This window comes from Pimephales promelas, chromosome 21 (genome assembly GCF_988280905.1).
Source record: "Pimephales promelas chromosome 21, fPimPro1.hap1.1, whole genome shotgun sequence".
NCBI classification, from domain to species: Eukaryota; Metazoa; Chordata; class Actinopteri; order Cypriniformes; family Leuciscidae; genus Pimephales; species Pimephales promelas.
In genome coordinates this window covers 23836867-23864748 of record NC_142789.1, presented here as the reverse complement: position 1 = coordinate 23864748, position 27882 = coordinate 23836867, and the positions used below count along the sequence as shown (strand labels likewise).

Below are 27882 nucleotides of genomic sequence, written 5' to 3'. Positions count from 1 at the left end.
GCCACCTATGGTCCGATCTCCATGAAACTGTGCATGCTTCTTCAGCATGTTATGACACATATGCTCATCAATTTTTGTAAAGTTCTGAGTTTTCCTTTAGGATTTACAGGCTTTTGGGGGCTTTTTGTCATGCCCTTTTGTAAATGACCCTCTTATAGCAAAACAAATGAAAAAGTTCAACTTTTTTGATAATTATTGATCTAGAGAGTCCAGATAATTGTACTGCACTGGTTTTGAATGTTAAGATATGAAAATTAGATTATCTTAGATGTAACACAGCATTTACAGTCAATAATGGCAATTTACCATAGGGATTACATTGTTTTTAACATTTTTAACAGTTATAGTGCCACATATAGTCCGATCTCCATGAAACTTTGCATGCTTGTTAATGATGTGATGACACATATGCTCATCAATTTTTGGGATGTTCTGAGTTTTCCTTTAGGATTTATAGGCTTTTGGGTGCATTTTGTCACGCCCCCCTTTTGTAAATGACCCTGTTATAGCAAAACAAATGTCAAAGTTCAACTTTTTTTGATAATTATTGATCTAGAGAGTCCAGAGAATTGTCCTAGACTGGTCTGGTTCCGATCGAGCAAAAAAACAGGGACTAGTTCGCAAAAGTAGGTTTTTGACATATTTGTGAATATTTAACGAACGATTTGATTGACAGCAATGGTTCTTGAGGCAAAGTTGTTCATCATGAGGAGATCTATCAAATGATATGCATTTTGTGGGGGTGTGCGCAACACCACGTGATTACAGAGCCATAAAACTCGTTAGCGCCAACTAGTGGCCGATTTTTTTAAAAATTCTTACAGACCTCTAGGGCCATGAGTCGCACATGCCCATCGAGTTTCGTTCCGATCGGCCTTCGTTAACCTTGTTTCATAGATGCTCAAACTTCATTGGCCGATGGCGGCCATGTTTTTTGAGATACGCCAATGTCCTCATAGATATACATGGGGCCTTGGACCAAGACACTGCATACCAATTTTCAAGTCAATCGGACTGACGGTCAGGTGTTTATCTGTTTTTTTCATTTTATAGCGCCACCTAGTGTTCAATCGTCGCGATTTTTTTAATGTCACCTCAAATTGAACTCTTACACATGTGTACCAAGTTTGGTGAAGATATCTCATTTACTTCTCGAGCTATAGCCATTTTAGTAAAATAGGCTCCTCCCACAACGTTTATTTTGCTTCCCCTAGCGACCGGAACGAGAAATTTCAACATTTTTTTGATAATTATTGATCATCAGACTCCAGAGAACATTTCTGCACTGATTTGGTTCCGATCGGGCAAAAATCCAGGGACTAGTTCGTAAAAGTAGTTTTTCGACAAAATTCAAAATGGCGGAAAATCTATCATGACGGAAATGAAATCGGAGATATACGTTTTTTTCGTCAGGTGACCAGCTTTCCAACGATATAAGACACTTGAGTGTACGACTTACGGTCTAGGAGTTATGAGCAGTTTCGCGCAATTGGTCGCTACAGCGCCACCTATGGGCCAATCGGGCTCATAATTTGATAACCTCTCCTCGATTTTTGTACTACCATCTGACAAAGTTTCAGAGCTCTAGCCCTTACGGTTTGGGCTGCACTATGCGTTTTAGGGGAGAATAATAATAATAATAATAATAATAATTAAAGCTGCAAGCAGCATTTATCGGTGTTCAAGCAGTTTAGGCCTTTAAGGCCTTAAAGCACAAAAGCATCAAAAGGCATTAAATTTTATTAAACATACATTTATCCAGTGACATAATAGATGGAAAACACCATTTACAGTCAATACAGGCAATTAACCATTGCAAATACATGGTTTTAATGCTTTTTAACAGATATAGCACCATCTATGGTCTGATCTCCATGAAACTGTGCATGCTTCTTTTACATGTTATGACACATATGCTCATCATTTTTTTTTTGAAGTTGTGAGTTTTCCTTTAGGATTTATATACTTTTGGGTGCATTTTGTCACCTACATCTTGGATACCCTTGGGGTAAGCTAAAACATACGAAAAATTAATTTCAAAGTGAACTATCCCTTTATCTCCATTATGCTTGCTTACACCAGCAGGGTGCATTACTGTATCTCCTCATTGGCCTTCCTAAAAATACCATAAGCCAGTTGCAGCTCATACAGAACGCCGCTGCCAGGAGTCTGAGCAGGACCAGAAAATATGAGCAGATCACACCAGTCCTCAGGTCTTTACACTGGCTCCCAGTTACATTTAGGATTGATTTCAAAGTATTATTACTGGTATATAAATCATTTAATGGGTTAGGACCTCAATATATTACAGATATGCTCACTGAATATAAACCTAACAGATCACTCAGAATTATCTCATTCACTCATTAGAATCACATGAGCTAGATGTGACAGTTGTCAAAGTAAATGTGACAGTTGTCATAGTAATTTTGGTAAATGGACAGCATTTATATAACACATTCATAGACCTAATGGTCACCAAAGCTCTTTACATATTGCCTCACATTCACCCATTCACACACTGACGGCGGTGTCAGCCATACATGGCACCATTCAGCTCGTCGGGAGTAGCTGGGGTTAGGTGTCTTGCTCATGGACATCTCGACACTTGGTCAGGCTGAACCGGGGATCGAACCACCAACCTTTCGGTTTGTAGACAACCTACATGAACCACTGAGCCACTGCCGCCCCTACCCTTTTTGACTAAATTATTGTGATTATGTGATTATTGTTAAACTAGTGAATTGATAAAGTCATAATATGAATTATAGTTGAGTAGTCATGACAAATGACAATTTTGAACAGCAGGGGGCAGTAAAACTCCACTTATTGGCTTAATAGACCATCATGTTGATATCATGTTCACCTTTTTAACTGTTGTATAGGCATATTTTGTCCGATCTGTCTGAAAATGTTCATGATGTTTTAATGTCACGTGTTCTAACTTGTGTTTAACATCTGAGCATTCATTTCAAGGCTACATGTTGAAGCCATCGATTATAGGCATTCACATGAAGTAGTTCAACTTTTTCTTATAATAATTGATCAAGAGAGTTCAGAGAATTGTACTGCACTGGCTAACATTATAGGGTTAGGTGTCTTGCTCATAGACACCTCGACACTTGGTCAGGTGGAACCGGGGATCGAACCACCAACCTTTCGGTTTGTAGACAACCTACATGAACCACTGAGCCACTGCCGCCCCTACCCTTTTGGACTAAATTATTGTGATTATGTGATTATTGTTAAACTATTGAATTGATAAAGACATAATATGAATTATATATTATGTCTACGGTTCGATCTCCATGAAACTTTGCATGCTTCTTCAGCATGTTATGTCACATATGCTCATCAATTTTTGTGAAGTTCTGAGTTTTCCTTTAGGATTTATAGGCTTTTTGGTTCATTATGCCACACCCCTTTTCAAAATAACCCTTTTAATACCATGCAAAAAATTAAAAAGTTCATTTTTTTTTCAATAATTATTTATCTAGAGACTCCAGAGATTTGTCCTAGACTGGTTTGGTTTTGATTAGACAAAAAACCAGGGACTAGTTCGCAAAAGTAGGTTTTCAACATATTTGTGAATATTTAATGAACGATTCAATTGACAGCAATGGTTCTAGAGGCAAAGTTGTTCATCATGAGGAGATCTATCAAATGATATTCATTTTGTGTGGATGTGTGCAACACCACGTGATTACAGAGCCATAAAACTCTTTAGCGCCAACTAGTGGCCGATTTCTATGAAAATTCTTACAGACCTCTAGTGCCACAAGTCGAATATGCCCCTCGAGTTTCGTTCCGATCAGCCTCCGTTAACCTCGTCTAATAGGTGCTCAAACTTCATTGGTTGATGGCGGCCATGTTTTTTGAGATATCCCAATATCCTTTTAGACATACATGGTAACTTGCACCAAGACACTGCATACCAAATTTCAAGTCAATTGGACAAATGGTCAGATGGTTTTAGCCAATTATATGTTTATTTAATGTTATAGCGCCACCATGTGACCAATCGATGCAGTATTTTTACAGTGACCGCAAACTGTCCTCATACACATTTCTATTGAGATTGGTGAAGATATCTTATTTACTTCTTGAGTTATAGCCATTTTAGTAAAATTGCCTAATTTCAAAATGTTCATTTTGCACCCCCTATCGACCTTGAATCGAAAATACAACTTTTTTTCGATAATTATTGGTATTCAGACTCCAGAGAACATTTCTGCACTGGTTTGGTTCCGATCGGGCAAAAATCCAGGGACTAGTTCGCAAAAGTAGGTTTTAGATAAAATTCAAAATGGCGGACAAATTTGCATATAAAATTAAAAATCCGAGATATACGTTTTGTCCTTCAGGCATCCAGCTTTTCAGTGATATAAGACACTTGAGTCTACAACTTACATTCTAGGAGATATGAGCAGTTTCGCGCAATTGATTATTATAGCGCCACCTATGGGCCAATATGGCTCATAATTTGATAACCTCTCCTCGATTTTTGTACTACCAGCTGTCAAAGTTTCAAAGATCCAGCTCTTACGGTTTGGGCTGCACGATGCGTTTTACGGCGGAATAATAATAATAATAATAATAATTAAAGCTGCAAGCAGCATTTAGCGGGGTTCAAGCAGTTTAGGCCTTGAAGGCCTTTAAGCACAAAAGCATCAAAAGACATTAAGTTTTAAGTTTCAATAATGGCAATTTACCATAGGGTATATATTGTTTTTAACATTTTTAACAATTATAGCGCCACCTATAGTCCGATCTCCATGAAACTTTGCATGCTTGTTGAATAAGCTATGACACATGTGCTCATCAATTTTTGTGAAGTTCTGACTTTTCCTTTAGGATTTATAGGCTTTTGGGTGCATTTTGTCATGTCCCCTTTTGTAAATGACCCTGTTATAGCAAAACAAAAGACAAAGTTCAACTTTTTTTTTGATAATTATTGATCTAGAGAGTCCAGAGAATTATCCTAGACTGGTCTGGTTCCGATCGAGCAAAAAACCAGGGACTAGTTTGCAAAAGTACGTTTTTAACATATTCGTGAATATTTAACGAACGATTTGATTGACAGCAATAGTTCTTGAGGCAAAGTTGTTCAGCATGTGGAGATCTATCAATTGATATACATATTGTGGGGGTGTGTGCAACACCACGTGATAACAGAGCCATAAAACTCGTTAGCGCCAACTAGTGGCCGATTTCTTTCAAAATTCTTACAGACCTCTAGGGCCATTAGTCAAACATGCCCGACGAGTTTCGTTCCGATCGGCCTTCGTTAACCTTGTTTCATCGATGCTCAAACTTCATTGGCCGATGGCGGCCATGTTTTTTTAGATACGCATATTTCCTCATAGATATACATGGGGCCTTGGTCCAAGACACTGCATACAAATTTTCAAGTCAATCGGACTAACGGTCATGTGGTCATAGCCCTTTTTATGTTTTTTTCATGTTATAGCGCCACCTAGTGTTACATCGTCGCTATTTTTTTACTGTGACCTCAAATTGAACTCGTACACATGTGTACCGAGTTTGGTGAAGATATCTCATTTACTTCTTGAGTTATAGCCAATTTAGTAAAATAGGCTCCTCCCACAACGTTTATTTTGCTTCCCCTAGCGACCGGAAATAGAAATTTCAACATTTTTTTGATAATTATTGATCTTCAGACTCCAGAGAACATTTCTGCACTGGTTTGGTTCCGATCGGGCAAAAAACCAGGGACTAGTTCGCAAAAGTAGTTTTTCGACAAAATTCAAAATGGCGGAAAAATTTCCATACCGGAAATGAAATCGGAGATATACGTTTTTTTCGTCAGGTGACCAGCTTTCCAATGATATAAGACACTTGAGTGTACGACTTACGGTCTAGGAGTTATGAGCCGTTTCGCGCAATTGGTCGCTATAGCGCCACCTATGGGCCAATCGGGCTCATAATTTGATAACCTCTCCTCGATTTTTGTACTACCATCTGACAAAGTTTCAGAGCTCTAGCCCTTACGGTTTGGGCTGCACGATGCGTTTTAGGGGAGAATAATAATAATAATTAAAGCTGCAAGCAGCATTTAGCGGGGTTCAAGCAGTTTAGGCCTTTAAGGCCTTTAAGCACAAAAGCATCAAAAGACATTAAGGTTTAAGTTTCAATAATGGCAATTTACCATAGGGAATACATTGTTTTTAACATTTTTAACAGTTATAGCGCCACCTATAGTCCGATCTCCATGAAACTTTGCATGCTTGTTGAATAAGTTATGACACATGTGCTCATCAATTTTTGTGAAGTTCTGACTTTTCCTTTAGGATTTATAGGCTTTTGGGTGCATTTTGTCATGCCCCCTTTTATTAATGACCCTGTTATAGCAAAACAAATGACAAAGTTCAACTTTTTTTTGATAATTATTGATCTAGAGTGTCCAAAGAATTGTCCTAGACTGGTGTGGTTCCGATCCGGCAAAAAACCCGGGACTAGTTCGCAAAAGTACGTTTTTAACATATTCGTGAAAATTTAACGAACGATTTGATTGACAGCAATGGTTCTTGAGGCAAAGTTGTTCAGCGTGAGGAGATCTATCAATTGATATACATATTGTGGGGGTGTGTGCAACACCACGTGATAACAGAGCCATAAAACTCGTTAGCGCCAACTAGTGGCCGATTTCTTTCAAAATTCTTACAGACCTCTAGGGCCATGAGTCAAACATGCCCAACGAGTTTCGTTCCGATCGGCTTTCGTTAACCTTGTTTCATAGATGCACAAACTTCATTGGCCGATGGCGGCCATGTTTTTTTAGATACGCCAATGTCCTCATAGATATACATGGGGCCTTGGTCCAAGACACTGCATACCAATTTTCAAGTCAATCGGACTAAGGGTCATGTGGTCATAGCCCTTTTTATGTTTTTTTCATATTATAGCGCCACCTAGTGTTCAATCGTCGCTATTTTTTTACTGTGACCTCAAATTGAACTCTTACACATGTGTACCGAGTTTGGTGAAGATATCTCATTTACTTCTCGAGTTATAGCCATTTTAGTAAAATAGGCTCCTCCCACAACGTTTATTTTGCTTCCCCTAGCAACCGGAACGAGAAATTTCAACATTTTTTTTGATAATTATTGATCTTCAGACTCCAGAGAACATTTCTGCACTGGTTTGGTTCCGATCGGGCAAAAAACCAGGGACTAGTTCGCAAAAGTAGTTTTTCAACAAAATTCAAAATGGCGGAAAAATTTCCATACCGGAAATGAAATCGGAGATATACGTTTTTTTCGTCAGGTGACCAGCTTTCCAATGATATAAGACACTTGAGTGTACGACTTACGGTCTAGGAGTTATGAGCCGTTTCGCGCAATTGGTCGCTATAGCGCCACCTATGGGCCAATCGGGCTCATAATTTGATAACCTCTCCTCGATTTTTGTACTACCATCTGACAAAGTTTCAGAGCTCTAGCCCTTACGGTTTGGGCTGCACGATGCGTTTTAGGGGAGAATAATAATAATAATAATAATAATTAAAGCTGCAAGCAGCATTTAGCGGGGTTCAAGCAGTTTAGGCCTTTAAGGCCTTTAAGCACAAAAGCATCAAAAGACATTAAGGTTTAAGTTTCAATAATGGCAATTTACCATAGGGAATACATTGTTTTTAACATTTTTAACAGTTATAGCGCCACCTATAGTCCGATCTCCATGAAACTTTGCATGCTTGTTGAATAAGTTATGACACATGTGCTCATCAATTTTTGTGAAGTTCTGACTTTTCCTTTAGGATTTATAGGCTTTTGGGTGCATTTTGTCATGCCCCCTTTTATTAATGACCCTGTTATAGCAAAACAAATGACACAGTTCAACTTTTTTTGATAATTATTGATCTAGAGTGTCCAAAGAATTGTCCTAGACTGGTCTGGTTCCGATCGGGCAAAAAACCAGGGACTAGTTCGCAAAAGTACGTTTTTAACATATTCGTGAATATTTAACGAACGATTTGATTGACAGCAATGGTTCTTGAGGCAAAGTTGTTCAGCGTGAGGAGATCTATCAATTGATATACATATTGTGGGGGTGTGTGCAACACCACGTGATAACAGAGCCATAAAACTCGTTAGCGCCAACTAGTGGCCGATTTCTTTCAAAATTCTTACAGACCTCTAGGGCCATGAGTCAAACATGCCCAACGAGTTTCGTTCCGATCGGCCTTCGTTAACCTTGTTTCATAGATGCACAAACTTCATTGGCCGATGGCGGCCATGTTTTTTTAGATACGCCAATGTCCTCATAGATATACATGGGGCCTTGGTCCAAGACACTGCATACCAATTTTCAAGTCAATCGGACTAACGGTCATGTGGTCATAGCCCTTTTTATGTTTTTTTCATATTATAACGCCACCTAGTGTTCAATCGTCGCTATTTTTTTACTGTGGCCTCACATTGAACTCTTACACATGTGTACCGAGTTTGGTGAAGATATCTCATTTACTTCTCGAGTTATAGCCATTTTAGTAAAATAGGCTCCTCCCACAACGTTTATTTTGCTTCCCCTAGCGACCGGAACGAGAAATTTCAACATTTTTTTGATAATTATTGATCTTCAGACTCCAGAGAACATTTCTGCACTGGTTTGGTTCCAATCGGGTAAAAAACCAGGGACTAGTTTGCAAAAGTAGTTTTTCAAAAAAATTCAAAATGGCGGAAAAATTTGCATACTGGAAATGAAATCGGAGATATACGTTTTTTTCGTCAGGTGAATATCTTTCCAATGATATAAGACACTTGAGTGTACGACTTACGGTCTAGGAGTTATGAGCAGTTTCGCGCAATTGGTTGTTATAGCGCCACCTATGGGCCAATCGGGCTCATAATTTGATAACCTCTCCTCGATTTTTGTACTACCATCTGACAAAGTTTCAGAGCTCTAGCCCTTACGGTTTGGGCTGCACGATGCGTTTTAGGGGAGAATAATAATAATAATAAAAATCAGTACAAAAACAATAGGGTTTCAGCACTTCGTGCTTGAACCCCTAAAAATCAATACAATTACAATAGGGTTTCAGCACTTCGTGCTTGAACCCCTAATAAAAATCAGTACAAAAACAATAGGGTTTCAGCACTTCGTGCTTGAACCCCTAATTAAAGCTGCAAGCAGCATTTAGCGGGGTTCAAGCAGTTTAGGCCTTTAAGGCCTTTAAGCACAAAAGCATCAAAAGACATTAAGTTTTATGTAGCAAGCATTATTTACCATGATAAACCATATTTCAATGTTATTTTTCATGATTTACCATGTTCTAGTATGATTTACCATGAATCTAACATGAGTTTCCATAGTTTACCTTGATATACCATGTTATAGGATGGTTTACCACAATATAGCAAGTGAAAAGACTATTAATAAGAAAAGTGGCCAGCAGAGGGCAGTAGAAGACCACTTATTGGCACACTTCCATTTTGAAATACTTTGTTTCTCCAATATTCTGCACTAAAGCAAACCATTTTTTTCATGTTAACTTCATAAAGCATGCTTACACACAAACGCACGCACACGCACACACACACACACACAAACACACACACATTTATAGTGTGTACAGTATATGTATAGTTTGACTGCAAAACATTAACAAAAAGAAATTTGTTAAATAAATTAACTATGCAAAATATAGTGTGTACTAGGGGTGGAGCCGAATACGGTATTCGGAAAGGCACAAATAATGTGTTTTTTACGAATACTTATTCCGAACAAATACTTAAAAAATATTTGTGTTCGGGAACAAGAAATACTGTATGTCAAAAAGCTGCGTTCCTCACGAGACCGCAGTGCGCGAGTTGAGTGAGCGACGTTCAGGAAGAGGTGACTGACACAGGCTGCTCCACACAGCAACAGAGAGGGCTCGGCTGAGCGAAAAAACACTTAACTGCATCACTATTTTTGTTGAATAGATGTTTGTACCTTAACTAGGTTCCAGAGGCAGTTTATAACTTTCGGGAAGCGGAGTTTGATCGGGAGTATATTCCATTATTGACGTCTGCAGACGAGTGCTCTCCTGTTCGCTCTGTTTACGTAGCTCTGTTAGCTTGGTAACGGTAATTATTTGTTTCTTATATGGCTTGGTTGAATTCTAATGTAGAGTGCGGTCTGTTATTATAACAGGCCGCTGCTTATAAGTATAACACACCGTTGCCATGAAAAACAGAGCGTTGCCATGGATTCTAAACGTAGAGACAGAACGGACTTTTTCTTTTTTATCGGCAATCGTTTTTTAAATCAATAAACTCCTGTTTATATCTATATTTTGAGTCAAATTATTGATTTACTTGGTAGGTAGCAATGTAATAAGCAGGGTAATGTAGAGCGAGGCGGTTGTTATAGCGAATATAAACCCGCAGGCTTTGCGTAATCCCTAACTTATTCTGTCTGTTAAGCGTCCTTCACCGTGGTGTTGGGGTTCATAATGTTCACAATTGTATTTTATTAGTTGTTGGTTTAACCATGGTTCATGAGGTAATGGCTGACTGTTATTTTCTTCTCAATGACTTTTCTTGTTACATGTTCATTGCTGGATTTATAGAAAAACACCAACCAATATTGCATAATGGATATAATTAAATAATTCATAATAGTAATTGAAAAGATTTCCTTTCTAATCTCTTTCAACTCCATTTCGCTTTTTCAATGAGACTCTGCCACTTCACCATGCACGACTCACCCGTTGCCTATAAATTGATTGTGAACCCTTTGGCTCATTCTTTGCACTCTTTCCTGGCATTTTGATGCATAACTGTGTGTGTCTTCATGAATTACGTGAGTCCATCTATTAATTTGATTGTGTTTACATTGTTTATGCCTTTTTATGATTTAATGTCACTGTCAGCCTGTGCGCTGCTAATTGATTAATTTGTTTGCCAGACATGTGCCCTGAGCCATGTTGAAAGATTGTTTGTTTCAATGATTTTTTTACAGCCTGTTTTATTGTGATTAGTACTCATATCTTTGTTCATTTATATCATTGTTCCTTTTGTGTTGATTGATCACTGTCACCAATTGTATTATTTCTTTATCTCCTTATGCAACAACACACAAACAATGCATTGATCCAAAGTCAACAGGCACCTAAGACGAACTCTTATATTGCGCTGCATTACTGTGTTGTTGACTATTACTGACGGTAAGGTTGTACTGTTGATCCTCGCGCAGCCTCTCGAGCAGAAATCTACACAAATGAGCGCAGAACACACTCAGACCCCATTTACACCTGGTATTAAAATGCGATCTGTATCCAGATAAGTTATCCGGATAATAAAAAAACGCATGTTAATGCAAGGTGTAAATGCGTTGTGATCGCGATTGGATCTGCCTGACCACATCTGCAGGTAGTCTGGCTCGCATTGTGTCCGGATCTTTACTAGGTGTAAACGCAATCTGGTTGTTGAAACCACATATGTATATTTTACTCCTCCCAAAAAGGCAAAAAAATAAACGAGTAAGCTTGTTATATAGGCTATATGTCATGTTATAGTCAGATATGACGGCGCTACTGCGACACGGATCACCCATCACCGCTCATGAGCGTCTATTCATCGAGCCAACGTGCAAACATCGCAAATAAAAGTGAAAGTAAGTCACAGACGCTTAACACACAATCATCTTCAAGTAAAGAAACGAAATTATCTTACCAGCGGTGTTGCCACTCTTTTATTGATGTCTTTGATTTGGAAATTAGCTGATGATCAACGAAATGCAGCTCATATCTGTTGCTTTTGGTGTCGTTCAATCCATTAAATCTGCATACGCAGGAGTTTAAGATCGGATTTATATCCGTTTTGCAAAAACACATGTATGTGGCCAGGTGTAAATGGAATCGGTACTTATTATCCAGATAACTTGTCTGGATACAGATCGCATTTTAATACCAGGTGTAAATGGGGTCTCTTATTTTTCCTCAACACCATCACGATTGAAAATGTGACATTGATTTCCTACAACAGTTCAATAAACAGTAAAAAATTAAATCACTTACATTTTAGATGCTATATTGGCTGTTTTTGTTGTGTTTCAGCAGCGAAAATAGTTCCAAACAATAATCACAGCAGAACCACGGCACATGTCACAGGAACACTCGACGTGTTTTCATTACTGAATCATTCAGCATTTTGAACGAATCGATTGAGTCAAAGATTCAAAGACACATTCAAAAACATCGGTCTCATTCTTGAATGATCAGCCGTTTGAACGAATCGTTTGAATGAATGAATTGAATGACTCACTCATTAAGACGGTCGCCTGCCACCACCTACTGGCGGTTTAGTGTTAAATGTTTAAAAGTAGTATCATTCTTTCCCAGTTTCTTATGTAAATTTAAATAAATGTCATAACATTATTTTATGCAATTGTGTTTTTTCAGTGTAAATGATTTAATTTGATCAGCCCCTAGAGTAACAGCCCATAGTGTCTTATTATTCGAAATAATACACCAGAATTTATAGTTTACCCACCTCTTTTTTTACCACTACACCTCTGACCATAGTGTACATTAATTTACCACGTTCTAGCATGATTTATCATTATTTACAGTGATTGGGGCTTGGATGATTGGATTTTAATGTGATTCTAGGAATACAGTATAGCTATTTACCACGTTAATAGCAATTATGTGAAGATTCAGAACAACTGAAGTGATAAACTTTGACAAAAAAATGATTGTGTTCAATATTTGACCAAATGTGATTGCAAATGTTAAAATAGATAATTAATAAAGTCATAAAATTAATTATAGTTAAGTGGTGAGACAATTACTATTTTGAACAGCAGAGGGCAGTAAAACACCACTTATTGGCTTAATAGACCATCATTTTGATATCATTTCACTTTTTTAACTGTTATTTAGGCATATTTTGTCAGATCTGTCTGTAAATGTTCATGATTATTTAATGTCACATGTTCTGACTTGTTTATTGAAGAGATCAATGCTTTCAGGGACACTGAAAGTGTAGTAATAGATGGCTTCAACACACTAAATGTTGAAGCCATCCTATTATAGTCATCCACATGACGTAGTTTAACTTTTTCTTATAATTATTGATCTAGAGAGTCCAAAGAATTGTACTGCACTGGTTTTAACATTATGATATGATCAGAGATGGAAAACACCATTTACAGTCAATAATGGCAATTTACCATAGGGATTACATTGTTTTTAACATTTTTAACAGTTATAGCGCCACCTATAGTCCGATCTCCATGAAACTTTGCATGCTTGTTAATGATGTGATGACACATATGCTCATCAATTTTTGGGATGTTCTGAGTTTTCCTTTAGGATTTATAGGCTTTCGGGTGCATTTTGTCACGCCCCCTTTTGTAAATGACCCTGTTATAGCAAAACAAATGTCAAAGTTCAACTTTTTTTTGATAATTATTGATCTAGAGAGTCCAGAGAATTGTCCTAGACTGGTCTGGTTCCGATCGAGCAAAAAACCAGGGACTAGTTCGCAAAAGTAGGTTTTTAACATATTTGTGAATATTTAATGAACGATTTGATTGACAGCAATGGTTCTTGAGGCAAAGTTGTTCATCATGAGGAGATCTATCAAAAGATATGCATTTTGTGGGGATATGCGCAACACCACGTGATTACAGAGCCATAAAACTCGTTAGCGCCAACTAGTGGCCGATTTTTTTCAAAATTCTTACAGACCTCTAGGGCCATGAGTCGAACATGCCCATCGAGTTTCGTTCCGATGGGCCTCCGTTAACCTTGTCTCACAGGTGCTCAAACTTCATTGGCCGATGGCGGCCATGTTTTTTTACATACGCCAATGTCCTCATAGATATACATGGGGCCTTGGTCCAAGACACTGCATACCAATTTTCAAGTCAATCGGACTAACGGTCATGTGGTCATAGCCCTTTTTATGTTTTTTTCATGTTATAGCGCCACCTAGTGTTCAATCGTCGCTATTTTTTTACTGTGACCTCAAATTGAACTCGTACACATGTGTACCGAGTTTGGTGAAGATATCTCATTTACTTCTTGAGTTATAGCCAATTTAGTAAAATAGGCTCCTCCCACAACGTTTATTTTGCTTCCCCTAGCGACCGGAAATAGAAATTTCAACATTTTTTTGATAATTATTGATCTTCAGACTCCAGAGAACATGTCTGCACTGGTTTGGTTCCGATCGGGCAAAAAACCAGGGACTAGTTCGCAAAAGTAGTTTTTCGACAAAATTCAAAATGGCGGAAAAATTTCCATACCGGAAATGAAATCGGAGATATACGTTTTTTTCGTCAGGTGACCAGCTTTCCAATGATATAAGACACTTGAGTGTACGACTTACGGTCTAGGAGTTATGAGCCGTTTCGCGCAATTGGTCGCTATAGCGCCACCTATGGGCCAATCGGGCTCATAATTTGATAACCTCTCCTCGATTTTTGTACTACCATCTGACAAAGTTTCAGAGCTCTAGCCCTTACGGTTTGGGCTGCACGATGCGTTTTAGGGGAGAATAATAATAATAATAAAAATCAATACAATTACAATAGGGTTTCAGCACTTCGTGCTTGAACCCCTAATAAAAATCAGTACAAAAACAATAGGGTTTCAGCACTTCGTGCTTGAACCCCTAATAAAAATCAATACAATTACAATAGGGTTTCAGCACTTCGTGCTTGAACCCCTAATAATAATAAAAATCAGTACAAAAACAATAGGGTTTCAGCACTTCGTGCTTGAACCCCTAAAAATCAATACAATTACAATAGGGTTTCAGCACTTCGTGCTTGAACCCCTAAAAATCAATACAATTACAATAGGGTTTCAGCACTTCGTGCTTGAACCCCTAATAATAATAATAAAAGCACACCATATGGGTTTGGAGCAATTTAAGGGTAACTAAATGAAATGTTTTTTTTTTTTTTTAGGTCAAATTGAGCTTGTAATGTCAACATGAATAATAATAATAATAAAATAAAAAAAATAAAAAATTAAAATTAAAAATCAACACCATTAGGTCTTAAAGGGGTCAGATAATGGTACATGCACTTTTCAGGTTGATTGTACTGAAATACAGGGCTGGACTGGGACAAAAAATCAGCCCTGGACACTTCATCCAGACCGGCCCACTATGCACACACACACAAACACACACACATCTATACGTGCATTAATCTGCATGTAAAATTACTGATTAGATTTTATTTACTATCAGAACCAAGAAAAAAATATTAAAATAATAAACAAATAAAATGGAAATGATTTTATAAGGCTTTATTGTAAATAACTGGTCTTAATTTATGTGCCGCTTATTATTCTAATAGAATATTCTTAGGCTATACTATATAAACTATATTTCATGAGGTGCAACATCACTGCCAGGACCTGGCAGTGATGTTTCACCTCATGAAATATAGTTTATATAGTATACCTATATTTCATTTATACTATATCATTTATATAGTGTATATAGTATATATATATATATATATATATATAAATCATTGTTAAAGCTAGTCAAGAGCAGTGAGTTATTTATCTTTGTCTTTTGTTCACATTTAGCCTATGACACATAAGGCTTCTGCCAGGCACTTTCAGGGATACAAATTGAAAAAAAAAAATATATGTGCATATTTATATGCAAAATACTCCTTTCTATAGCTATTTGAAAGGTATGCAAGTATGCAAAATACTCCTTTCTATAGCTATTTTTCAAGTCAACTATGTGCTATTGTCATTAAATGGCTTTCCTGAGGTAACTGTAGCGTTCTGTAACATAATTGTTCTCCTGCTGTTTTATTAATCTCTTTCCGTTGTTGAAAAGCACTGATTGATATTATTTATGAGGCATATACCGTTTGATAAGTTGTAGGCTATTGTATCTTATCTTTAAATAAAAAGTAACAGATGATCGGTTTACTTGAACTGAGGAGCGACCTGTCACGTTATTTTCTAGCGGCAAAACGGTATTGTCTGAATTTCGTAATAAAATGGACAGAACCAGAGAGCTGAGAATTTTAAATGTCATTTATATCGATCCTATTACAGCTGGAATATCGTAACATGCTTAAACAAAACAATGCAGAAGGCTACGTGTAGCCTATCATTCTAAATGTCTCACCTCAGCAGTCAGGCGCGCCCTGCTGACATCTTCACTAAAGTCCAGCAAATAATTCATTTATTTTAACACATTTGGTGGCATCTGCCTCAAGTTATTGTCGTTGTCTTGTCGTTTTTTCTCTCTCGACTTCTCGGTCCCCCTTTACGTTTAGAGATGTTACTCTTTTGACATGAATTTCGTTGCACATCATCACATCGCATCACTGCAGTTGTTGTAAAGCGGCCGCTTTTCAAGTCTAGATTTGAACTTGATTCCGATTGGCCATCAGACCTGTTAGTCTCGCAGCTCGCGTCAGCTTCATGCGGCTTCACGAGAGAGACACATGCCCGGAATTGGACAATATAACAATATACTTACGATAGAATAGGCTATATTTACAATTAATAATGATTTAAAAACAAAATACATAACGCGCCGGGCCGCCGGCCCAACCAGACCGCGGCCCACCGGGAATGTCCCGGTAGTCCCGATGGCCAGTACATGCCTGCTGAAATATGTGTTGACAGTGTACACAACCATCACATAATGATAAATCGAGCCATTCGGTCGCACGGCCCTCCCACGATTGTTGATTGACAGCAGTGTTTCAGCACATCCCCGCCCCGAGCGAGCCGTCATCATAGTTCGTCATTGTTGATACGCTAAAGCAGAATGGCGTCCAAGAGATTGTGGTGTTCTGTTCTTGGGTGTAAATACGAACACAGTCATTTTGATGTTTCTAAATCCGAACCGTTGAAGACGCAGTGGAGTTTTGTTTTCGAAGGGAATATTCCCCATGTGCATCAATGCTTTCATGTTTCCGCAAATCATTTCTCACCTGACCGCTTTATAAACGAGGGTCACTATAAAGCTGGTTTTGCTGAGAAGCTGCTTGTAAAAAAAAAAAAAGAATCGGTACCAACTATTTATGTTCCCTCTGCACCTGCAGAAGTGAGTGTAAAATTTTAACAACTATTATATTTTATGACTAACTGCTCTTGTAATGTATGATGCTGACACAGAATGCTTATATATATACTACTGTATATACAATGTATTTCTGCCAATTTGATCTAGTGGTTGTAAAGTTCTGCATATCTCGTTTGTTTTGTTGTTGTTGTTTTTTTTTTTGTTTTTTTTTTTTGTGGCTCTGTATGCACTTGTTTGTCAAATAAGTGTAATTGTTGTTGTTTTTGTTTGTTTATTTGATTCGTGTTCTTTTGTGATGGCTGTGATGTACTTTAGGACCCCCTCGAAAACGAGATGTTGCATCTCAAGGGGTTTATCCTAATCAAATAAATTATATATATTAATCTTTGCAAATTGCCAAAAAAGTTTGTCATGACCATTAGTTGTAACATCAATCTGTCAATAAACTAATGTATACATCAGTAAACACAGTGTTCATATCTCACTTCTCTACCCTGCCAGTGCATACAATAATAGATCAAAATGACCAACCATTCACAAACGTCCGCTGCCATTCTTTCTCCAAAATATACCCTCAACTGTTGTCCCGCAGAACAGAGGGGCGGAGTGATCATTATCATTTAAAGACATATGCACTGAAACGGTGTGCTGAAAACAGCTGTTTTTGACGAGGTAAAATTAGTGTTATCTTAAAACACTAATGAGTATTTTTTATACAATCAAATCAAAGTTTTCATTTAGACCCTAAACATTCATATTAACTTAAAAATGGCATTATATGACTCCTTTAATAAATGTCCCTGGTCTTACTGTGAATCAAATAAATAAAACAAATCATAATAGTAAAAAATATTTAAAAAAAGTAATAACATTCCCGGCCTGTGAAACTTTCATGTGTAACTGATGCAATCAACACACCACAGACCCAGAGAACAACAATATCACCCAATAAAATTACAACCTAACAAGTCTAACAATCCAATAAAATCCTAACTACTAAGTCCTGCCCTCCATCAATTCCTGCTGACTTATTTGTTTCATTTAGAAAAACAAGTTTTACGTTCCCTGTAAATACTTTCTCTAAAGCTGACAGACATACTGCATAGGCAGGGCATCTTATTAATCACTCTCTCTAATAATCCTGTTTGATTATTTGTACTTGCACGGCCAAAACTCTCCCTGCCCTGGTTTCTGGAAACATTAGGTAACGCAGTGAGTTGCTCTGGTCCTGTTGTGACTCTGCCTCTAGGGCTGCCGAGGGCAACGTGACCTCACACAACGGTCCCTCGGCTTCTCCCTGTCTGCTAAAACACACACAGGCAGATACACGTAGACTGTCTGAAAATATCAGCTTATATTAGCGGATACTAATCGTGATGTGTTGAGATTAAGTTTTACAATAAAAGGATCCAGACATCTGACAAAACTCACCAGCTTTATAATTGTGAGCACTCACACAGGCTGACATTATCTCTATTACTACTACTAGTGTCAATGACAGAGTGTGCGCAGCAAAATGAGCCTGTGCAGCGCAGAGGACAACAATAACAGAAGTCAACAAAAACTCACACATGGAAACTGGTAGTTCACGTGAGAGTGATGTTAAAGATCAGTTAAAGTAGCGTCTCACGTTGGCAACTATGAACTGGGGTTGAACCGACTAGTCGACCTCGATGCAATGCCAGCTTCGTTTTAAGCTTGACGGCGACTAGTCGTCCATATTATTACGCTTATTTTGATACCAACAACGTGGCTGCGTCGCAGACGCAGAGGGACACTGCAGCAAGAAAGCAGCAGTGGTACATCAAGTGTGTGGAAATACGTCACAAACTTTCGACTGCTCAAGACTTTTCCAAAGATGGCTCCTGCCTGTTTTCTCGAAAATACGGTCTGTACACTTACAACGTTCTCAATATAGATGTCTGTCAGCATCTATATAATTTTCTCCAAATAAATTGCAAATTGTGGCATGTTGCAAAGCAGTCCCATCTCTTGTGTTTTTATGAATGACGTCAGCGACTAGTAGACTCGACTATGATGTCATAACAGTCGACTTCAACCCCAATCTAAAGTCTTTCAACCCCTACTATGAACTGAAGACTTTTTTTTTCTTTCCACTTTTCAGATGGCCAGCCAGAGAGTTGTTAGGGCAGCTAAATCCACATAAACCAGCAAACTATCTGACTAATTAAAGCATTGTATAATTAAGGCAAACAAATGAAAAGCAAAAAATAAAACCCTAATAGCAAAACAAATTAGCATTGCTTTTTTTTAATAAAATGAAAAATTAAAATATCACAATAAATGTAATTGCATTGTAATACTTCAGAATTATTTATTTACAACAGACACTGGTTCTGAGTACCTCGACTGGCCCGATCCACATGCTGTAGATCCTCCACAAACAGCAGCACTTCAGGGTATTTCTCCTCACAGATCTCTGCCAGGAAATTCAGTAGAGTGGACTTCTGATCAGCCGATTTAGTGTCCTTCAGCTGGGACACAGAGAGATAGAGAAAGACAGAAGCGGGGAAAACAATTGTTTAATGTGGTAACATTAAATCAAAATAGAAACAAATAAATGCATCCATCAAAAAAAATGCAGATATTTGGTTGTTCAAAGCATAACAGAAACGAAGAGAGAATCTTGAAGGAAGCCATTGACGTCCGCTGCTTTCACGTCTGACAAGTTAATTTGATAGTACATTGAAATTGCCGCCGGACCAGAAAAGCAAGACATTTTCATTGTCAGTTATGATTATCATCGTGGCACAAGGATACGAGCCTTTGTAAAAGGCAGAGCAAAAAGCATTTGATTAGCACAAACATTATTAAGCTCTTTTGGGTTGTGTAGCTTGATGATTTAAGAAGCTTGACTACCAAGCTTGTGGGGGGTGGGGGACAGAGATGAAGTAAAAATGGAGTTCCAAATAGGCCCTTATGAAATGAGAGATGAAATTGGAGAAATTGACTTCCCATCTAGTCCATTTCAGTTCTCACCACTATCTTTTGTGCTGCCATTTCTTCTTAAATGCATGTGTTCTGACAGAAGCTTTGTGCTGGATATACACACTGAGTTCAACTGGATAATTTCAGTGTCAGAACATTTGAAAACCGTGTGAAGCATTAGACGAATGGCGGGGGACGAAACTAGGGCTTCTTAAAAATCCTCTTGGCTGGAACAAGAAGATTCTACAAATTGCTTGTGCAGATATTTTATCAAAATAGTACGAAGATGACAATGGAACAAAGAAACCCAAAATATCGAATTTTATCCTGTAGTTTAACTAACTGAGGTCTGTGACAAATCTTTAATATCAGTTCTCAATTGGAAAAGTTATCCAGAAAACAACATTCCTTGAGATTCTGACGTCCATGACTTACTGAACCGTACTCTGCTGACGAGATCAAACTGTGACGCGCGAGTCACACACTCAAAGTGAAACGCTTTCAACTCCTTTGACAACTAAATATGCTCGATAAACCCACTGTGAGCAAAAGAAGAAGATACTGACAGGTTAAACTCAGAATAAAACAAACAAACAATCAGATCAACAGAGGCAAAGAGAGAACATCAGAATGGGCCCTCAGGCAAGGAACTTGAAAGGCAGAAACCGACACACTTTCTCTGTTACTCCTGCCCATCAGGGACTGCATCACTATGAGCAGATGTAGAGATCTAGTCTCCCTCTCGGCAGTGACGACGGATCACTCTATCTGATACACAAGGCCCTTGAGTGAATATTAGGACAAGTTTGAATACAACCGTTGATAATACATGTAATATATAGTATGGATTTTTTTTTTTTTTTTGAAAGCAATTGATACTTTTATTACAAGTGTCAGTAAAAACAATTACATTGTTGTCGTAAACATTGTAAATTTCTATTCATCAAAAAAAGTATCAGGATTTCCAAACATTGACAACAATATTAATGTTTTTTTTTGACAACCATATTACAATGATTTTAAAGGAGTATGTGACACTGAAGACTGGAGTAATGGCTGAATGAAAATTTAGCTTTGCCATCACAGGAATGAATATATATTAAAATAGAAATGTTATTTTAAATCGTAACATTTGACAATATTACTGTTTTTACTATATTTCTGATCAAATAAATACAGCCTTGGTGACAATAAGAGACATCTTTCAAAAACATTGAAAGACTAACCCCAAACTTTTGAGAAGTACTGTAGATGTATTTCTTAATTAAATTAATAATTTAAAATAAAACGTAAAAAGGCTAAAATAAAAAACATTTTAAAAGTAAAATTATATATATATATATATATATATATATATATATATATATATATATATAACACATTTTATGAAATACATAATAAAAGTAGTCTGAATGACTTGTGTTCATTATTCTTAGTTATATTCTAAAGGCTTCATGGAAAAATGCCAAAGTAATTTGGGTTTGGAACAACATGGGGCTGAATAAATAATGACTGACATTTCATTTTTGGGTTATTCCTTTTAAAATGTCTGAATTTGAGCATCTCCACATGCAGCCTTCGGTCTTTTATCAGGTCTTCTAGGCAACATGATGAGCAGGAGGGCATTTCATTATGCCGGAGAGAGTCACAAATGCAGTGATGGCCGTTCTCTGATTTTTAGCACCACAGAAAAGGGAAGCAGTGAAAGTAGTAATGAAAAAAAAAATGGATGGCTAATAAGAAAGAAAGACAAGTGGATCAAGCCTGATAAAATCCAATGCCAAGTCACCATGGAAACCTAAGTAAATCTCTATGGCTTCTGTGGTAATTAATTATACAGCCCCTCTGCCCTTCCCCACTCACCTAAATCAGGACATTTCACCCAAACATTATCATTAGAGGGCTTTATACGGGGGTGCACCTGTGCAAAACTATCTAACACAATGCTAGGACTCTAGCTGAGATGTACTGTGTTTAAAAATCCATTAGCATTACATTAACACACCTGACTAAACAGGAATTAAAGACTGTCCTTTTTTCCAACAAACACATACATGTCTGCATTACGTCGTTACTCCGAGACTTATCTCGGAAAACAGAAGAAGAAACCATAAAGTGGTTTTTGGTCTCTGCACTTTGATAGATGCCAGAAGATACGACTATTGTGGTCTTGAGTGCTTGATAGTGTTAAATCAAATGAGATCTTCTTGAACGCCAGGCGTCTCCAGCGAGAGGCACTTTAGATGGGCCGACCGATAGGGGTCAAGGTAACGGGAAATGTGCGGGAGGGAAGTGAAGGACGCGCAAACAGCAGCCAGACGCTTGTGCCTGATGGTGACTCAGCTTTGGCTCCTCCACAAACATCAGACACACATAATTTATCTTTTTATCAGCTTCTTCCCAAAAACAGAGAGCAGGAGGAGAATTTGATGGAAATTGCCCACAGTTCATGTGGGTGGGCGTGTTTCTAATACGAAGAGACCTGATAAAGGGGCTAATAATTCACAGGAGAAGAAAAGATAGCAGAACGCATAAATGACTTCAGGGCTGGTTTTACTGGATGAAATATTAACACTGGGGGAGGTTCTCATGGAATACACTTTCTCCAGGAAAACAGCCCAATACAGCCTCTAAACTTTATGTATTTGATTCAGAAGTGTGAAAGCTGTTGTTTTATAAATGTGCAGGCTTAGAAATCCATTGTATCACAAATAGATCCATTTAACACATTTGACTTACTTTAATACATTTTGCAGACTTCTGTAGATGTGGACAAAAAGTCTGCCAGGTCTAGATATGAAACTCAAAAGGTTGTTGTGATAAACAAACGAATATTTCTCTGCACGTACTTTGCAAAGTGAGCTGAGGTTGAAGCCGAAGGACTGGGCGTTCCGTGAGCCGGCGTTCATGAAGTTCCCCATGAGCAGAATGAGTTCCAGCAGCCTGCTGAAGGATTTGCTCTTCCTCACCTCGTCGCAGGCAGCGTTCACTGCCATGATGTCTGGACGCAAGTTATTCACCTGCTCTTCAAACTGCAGCTTAAACAGGATGGAGTTGAGCCTGGGCCTCAGATGCTTCACACTACTCATCTGGACGATAAAATAAGCAGAAAAGGCATGGTTGCTTTAAATGTCTGAGAAATAGAACCAAAGGAAAACAAAAATAATAATTTAATAATTTTCTCCTGATTTTAAGTTTAATACAACACCTCTAAATCAGAAACAAAAGCTTTATTCCTGAATGAAATACATTTCTTTCAGATATGGCAGATATACGAGTTTATTGTAAATGCATGCCATTTACATTCTAACTGGAATCACATAAAAACTAGTTGAGATGAATAATTACATACATGTTATTGAGTCATGTTTTTTTATGGTGGAAACGCATTTGTGTGTATAGAGTAGTGTGCATTTAAGAGTTGTGTGTGTGGGAGGGGCACAATTTGCACCTATAAAAGCCAATTAGCAATCACAAATTAAGGGTGTAATTGAGATACTCAATACGGAGATATGATTAATATGTCTAGAGTTGTTTTCCATAATCAGATATCCTCTCTTGTATTTCCACGCACAGTGCAATCAGTCTGAATGTGTGTATAAACTAATCCAGGGATCATTTCATCCTTGAAGACAAATGACAAAGGACCAAAAGCAAAACAAATCCAAATTGAAAACGAGATTGATGTAAAGTAGGAAAGAAGGGACACTGAGAAGAAAAGGTAAAGAAAATAGGGCAAAGCCAAATGCCTAATTTATGTGTGTAAACATTCAGCAAACTTGTAGAAGACATCTTCTGTGTTGTCAGGCAGCGCTAATCTGCAATGAAACAGACTCCGATTCAAAGCTCTCCCAGCCATAAATGTTTGAGGGGGATTTGTGTACCCTCCCCCTCCATAAAACTCACACTCAGCACATATAAGGAATAATTAATTCGAGCTTCTAGATGACAGAAAAGTAGGAATAATCAGTAAAGTTAGAAATCACATAGATCATATCTATATATATATATATGAAGAGTTCAGATGCAAAAGCCTCTAAATGCCATTTGAAATTTTCTTCTAAAATGACCATTTTTATCAAGCTTGTATATTTAAGTTCAGTAATTTCACTTAAATAACAATTAATAGGTAATCTTCATTGCCATTTAAGTGAAATTACTGAACTTAAATATACAAGCTTGATAAAAATGAGCATTTTAGAAGAAAATTTCAAATGGCACTTAAAGGCTTTTGCATCTGAACTCTTCATATATATATATATATATATATATATACGTATATATATACTTGTGGATATGTGGTGCAATGAAAAAAGAGGGACCGTATATTAAAATACAGTATATATTGATGCATCCATGAATGAATAAATGATGAGAAACCGGAAATTTGGCAAACATAGAATCTGAACTGAAAGCTACCATGCATAAACACGACATGAAATAAATAAATAATATTCAAAAAGAAAAGCTTGTAGGGTGGGGCTTGACTTTCTTCATCAGGATTTAATTGGATCTTGAAAATTATTAAAAAAAAAACATTTTTTTTTCAACCACACAGCCTTGGTTGTCAGTGAAAGCTGATAGAACAAGCAGCAATCATTTACTTTTAAATGCTTAATGCTAAACACAGATGAAGTGCATACAATAAGACCAGAGAAATAAAAAGACAGTAAAGAGGGTCAATTTTTTCATTATGTGGTCTAGACATTTCACATCTCAAGTAGAGTACTGTCTTACAGTAGCAAATATTCTCTTTGATCAGTGTTGGGAGTCTTTATGCAAACAAAAGCAGCTTTTGAACAAAAGCAGCTATGCAAATGTTAATCTAGTCAGAGTGTAAAAGTGTTATTTGCTGCAATGTTTCCACTAAAAATGTCTAACAGACAGCAAACTGGCATTGATCAAAAATGCAGTAAAACAGAAATATCAAAAAATCGTATTAGAATTTAACAGTTTTGCACGTTATTATTTATTGTATTTATTTTTTATTTTTATTTTATTTTTATTTTATTTTTTATACACACAGACACAGACAGATTTATTTTGTGATGATAACCACCTGACTATACATTACCCATTGCTCATAAAAAGTACATGAAACCAATCCAAATCCACCCACCCATAGGGAAAACAGTATGAAACCAGCAAAACTTTACAGCACAGTCTCCTTAAGGTAAGCCATTCAAATCACCCTTTAAAATATAATTTCAAATGCACCTGCAAAAAGGGAGTGTAGGTAATGCCTTCGTGCCTGCCACTCAGCATGTGACGGTATTCAGTGGGGAACAACTTTTCAAGTGTTTCAAGTATTATTCTTTATCAGGAAGCTAAATCATCATTTCACACAACCACCCATAGTGCCTGCCGATCAACAGAAGCGTTTCAGTGTGTGTGTGTGTGCGTGTCCCAGTAGACCCTGAACACACTCACTCCATCTCTAGTGTATAACGGCTGCTGGAAGACTCAATGGGGAACGTGATACACACACCTGTTTCATCTTTCTGCCTCTATTGTCTGGCTGAGTTAGTTTGCCTGATTTAAACTTTTCTTTTTGTGCACCTTGAACTAAGACCTATTAAAATAAAGTGTGTGTGTGTGTGTGTGGGGGGGGGGGGGGTATGTTGCCAAGGCAACAGGATATTTCTCTTCCCAGAGTTTTCCAGTAAGAGGTGTAATTCTTTACGCTCAGCTTCAAATGACTAAAGCGAAACAGTTTATCAGAAGCTAAAAATACTACATGCAGCCATTAAAACAGTTCATTTGAGGCATTAAAGCCCATGGCTGAAATAGAAGCATTGAATACGTGAGTAAAAGCACCTTATGTACACGCTTGCACACAATCACCCAATATGATCTTAAGGTTCCAGTAGTCACATTCTATATTTTATGGTCCACTTAGCAGGATGCAAACAAAGGGTTCAAAGTTCTGGCTCGAGAAAAGAACAAAGAGTACAAAACTGCTTGCAATGGCACTATGAGAGATTAAGAATTCCCTTTGAACTGGATAGTTCTCTGAACTGCAAATGCATCATTTCCTGCTGCCCACGCATGCAAAAACCGTAGTTCCATATCCCTCATAACATAAACACCCTGTTGCATGATGCAACTCCCTCGTACCTTTCTTTCACTTCCGTTTCATTTCTCAAATGCAAGTCCCCCTTCTCGTTCCAGCATCCCAGTGTGTCTTAAAAAAGAAAGTGTAATCAGGCTAAAGCCGGGTGTACACTGTCCGATTTATAATAGTCCTTCGCGATTGTTGCTTGACAGACTGTACGAACAAGATCCCAGCTGTACGCCATGTAACACTGGATTTTGGCGGAATTGTATAATCAGTTTCTGCGCTCCTATTGGTTTTTGATTTTTCTTATGAGAAGCCACACAGCAGGACCGTGCCCAAAAAAATCTGAACGATACTTTTGATGTTTTTCATATGCAACCCAAATATCAGCTCTTATCAGTTGAGCAACTTGGTGGACACACCAGTGCAAACTCTAAAAGATTTGATTGGCAAGAAAAAAGATAAAACTCAACTATTTGGTTGCAGTCTGTATTTTACCCTTTTCTGTAAAAAACAACAAAAACAACAAATCAAAGTCAGATGCTAATTCAATAGCCAATAAGGGATTCAGTTGAGTTCATTTAGCAAAGATTTAACAAATTTGATTTGATAACAAGGAAACAATTTGGTAATCATCATAACTGGTAACAATTTAGTAAAGAGGAGAAGCACTGACAAAATAAATAATGCTGATATGCTGATAATTACTTTAATGTTATGGCTAAAACTGACAAAGGGCAGTGATTAAAGTTTTACAAATAAAAAAAATTATATACTTTGTATGAAAAAAATAAAATACATTTAACAGCAATATTGAATTGTTATTAATTGGTTAATTTTATGAGTCTTATAATGATAAAGGTAGCTCATTTAAATGGTTAATTATCACAATTAAATATTAAAAATGACCCATATAAATAGATACATTAATGTACATGGCAGATGGCAAAATCCCAATTTTGGCAAAATACAATTTTGTGATTACATTCAGCAACAAAATGAGCGGAGGAAATACTGCTTTTTCCTATGTCAGTTAAATGTGCTCTAGAAAACTAAGTAATGGTTTCATTTAAGACAACTAGTTTAAAAATGTGTTAATGTGTCAGGTCGACCATATGTATTTTCCATTAGAGAATAACAGTAATTCTTTCTCTGTTCAGAGAAACAATATACTTCTTAGGTTGTACAATATTTAGTTGTTTTGTTTGTGACAAGATGATGATATCGGTTTCAATTTAAGAGATTAAATCTCGTGTAGGGGGACGGACATAAAATCAATCCGAGAAAAGTTTAAATAAAGAGTGATTGATGACTTCTAACTGGACGTCCCACTACACTGAAAGGTAAATTGATAAGAAAGCAGTTTAGAATTTGGAATACAGTGGCAGCAACACAGAGGGCGTGCGTGTTCGTGCGTGGAATAACTTACCACTACTCCAAACTGCTCCGGTTCAGAGAGGTTGGCATATTCACTCTTGTACTTGACCAGTGTGTTCAGCTGCTCCTGTTCAGGCAGGTGTTTTACAAGATTCTGCAAGAAAGAACAAGACAAAGAACTGTTAAAAAGAATGTGTGCTACATTCATCCAATTAGAAGCTCAACTTTAACCTGCAATCTAATTGTTGCCATTTTCTAGCCATTTAGTGGAGCTCCTCATCTAAATCGACTCACTGGCAATTAATTACACACTAGACTAATTGAAGAGACGATATATCTCCCTGGTGCATTCAGGGGTTAAGCATCTTGCTCAAGGGCATGATAGGCACTTGTGATCTCAGTAAACTTCCAGTACATGGGTCACCCCTGACTGGATATGAACCTGCAACCTGTACATTAGCAGATCTAATA

At 37.4% G+C, this 27882-nt stretch overlaps 1 protein-coding gene across 4 annotated transcripts in view; it reads right to left on the bottom strand.

Annotated features, from left to right (window-relative positions):
• diaph3 (diaphanous related formin 3) overlaps positions 1–27882 on the bottom strand; it is a 317511-nt gene that overhangs the window by 130079 nt on the left and 159550 nt on the right. For all 4 annotated transcript variants that reach the window (XR_016148350.1, XM_089124819.1, XM_039673952.2 and 1 more), the window contains 3 exons: positions 27464–27565; positions 22826–23065; positions 19393–19522 (listed from right to left, as the gene is read on the bottom strand). Coding sequence is in view for 3 of the 4 variants with exons in the window: in XM_089124819.1 (XP_088980945.1) it covers positions 19393–19522; positions 22826–23065; positions 27464–27565 (472 nt within the window). In the remaining variant the exon portion in view is untranslated. The remainder of the gene's footprint in view (positions 1–19392; positions 19523–22825; positions 23066–27463; positions 27566–27882) is intronic.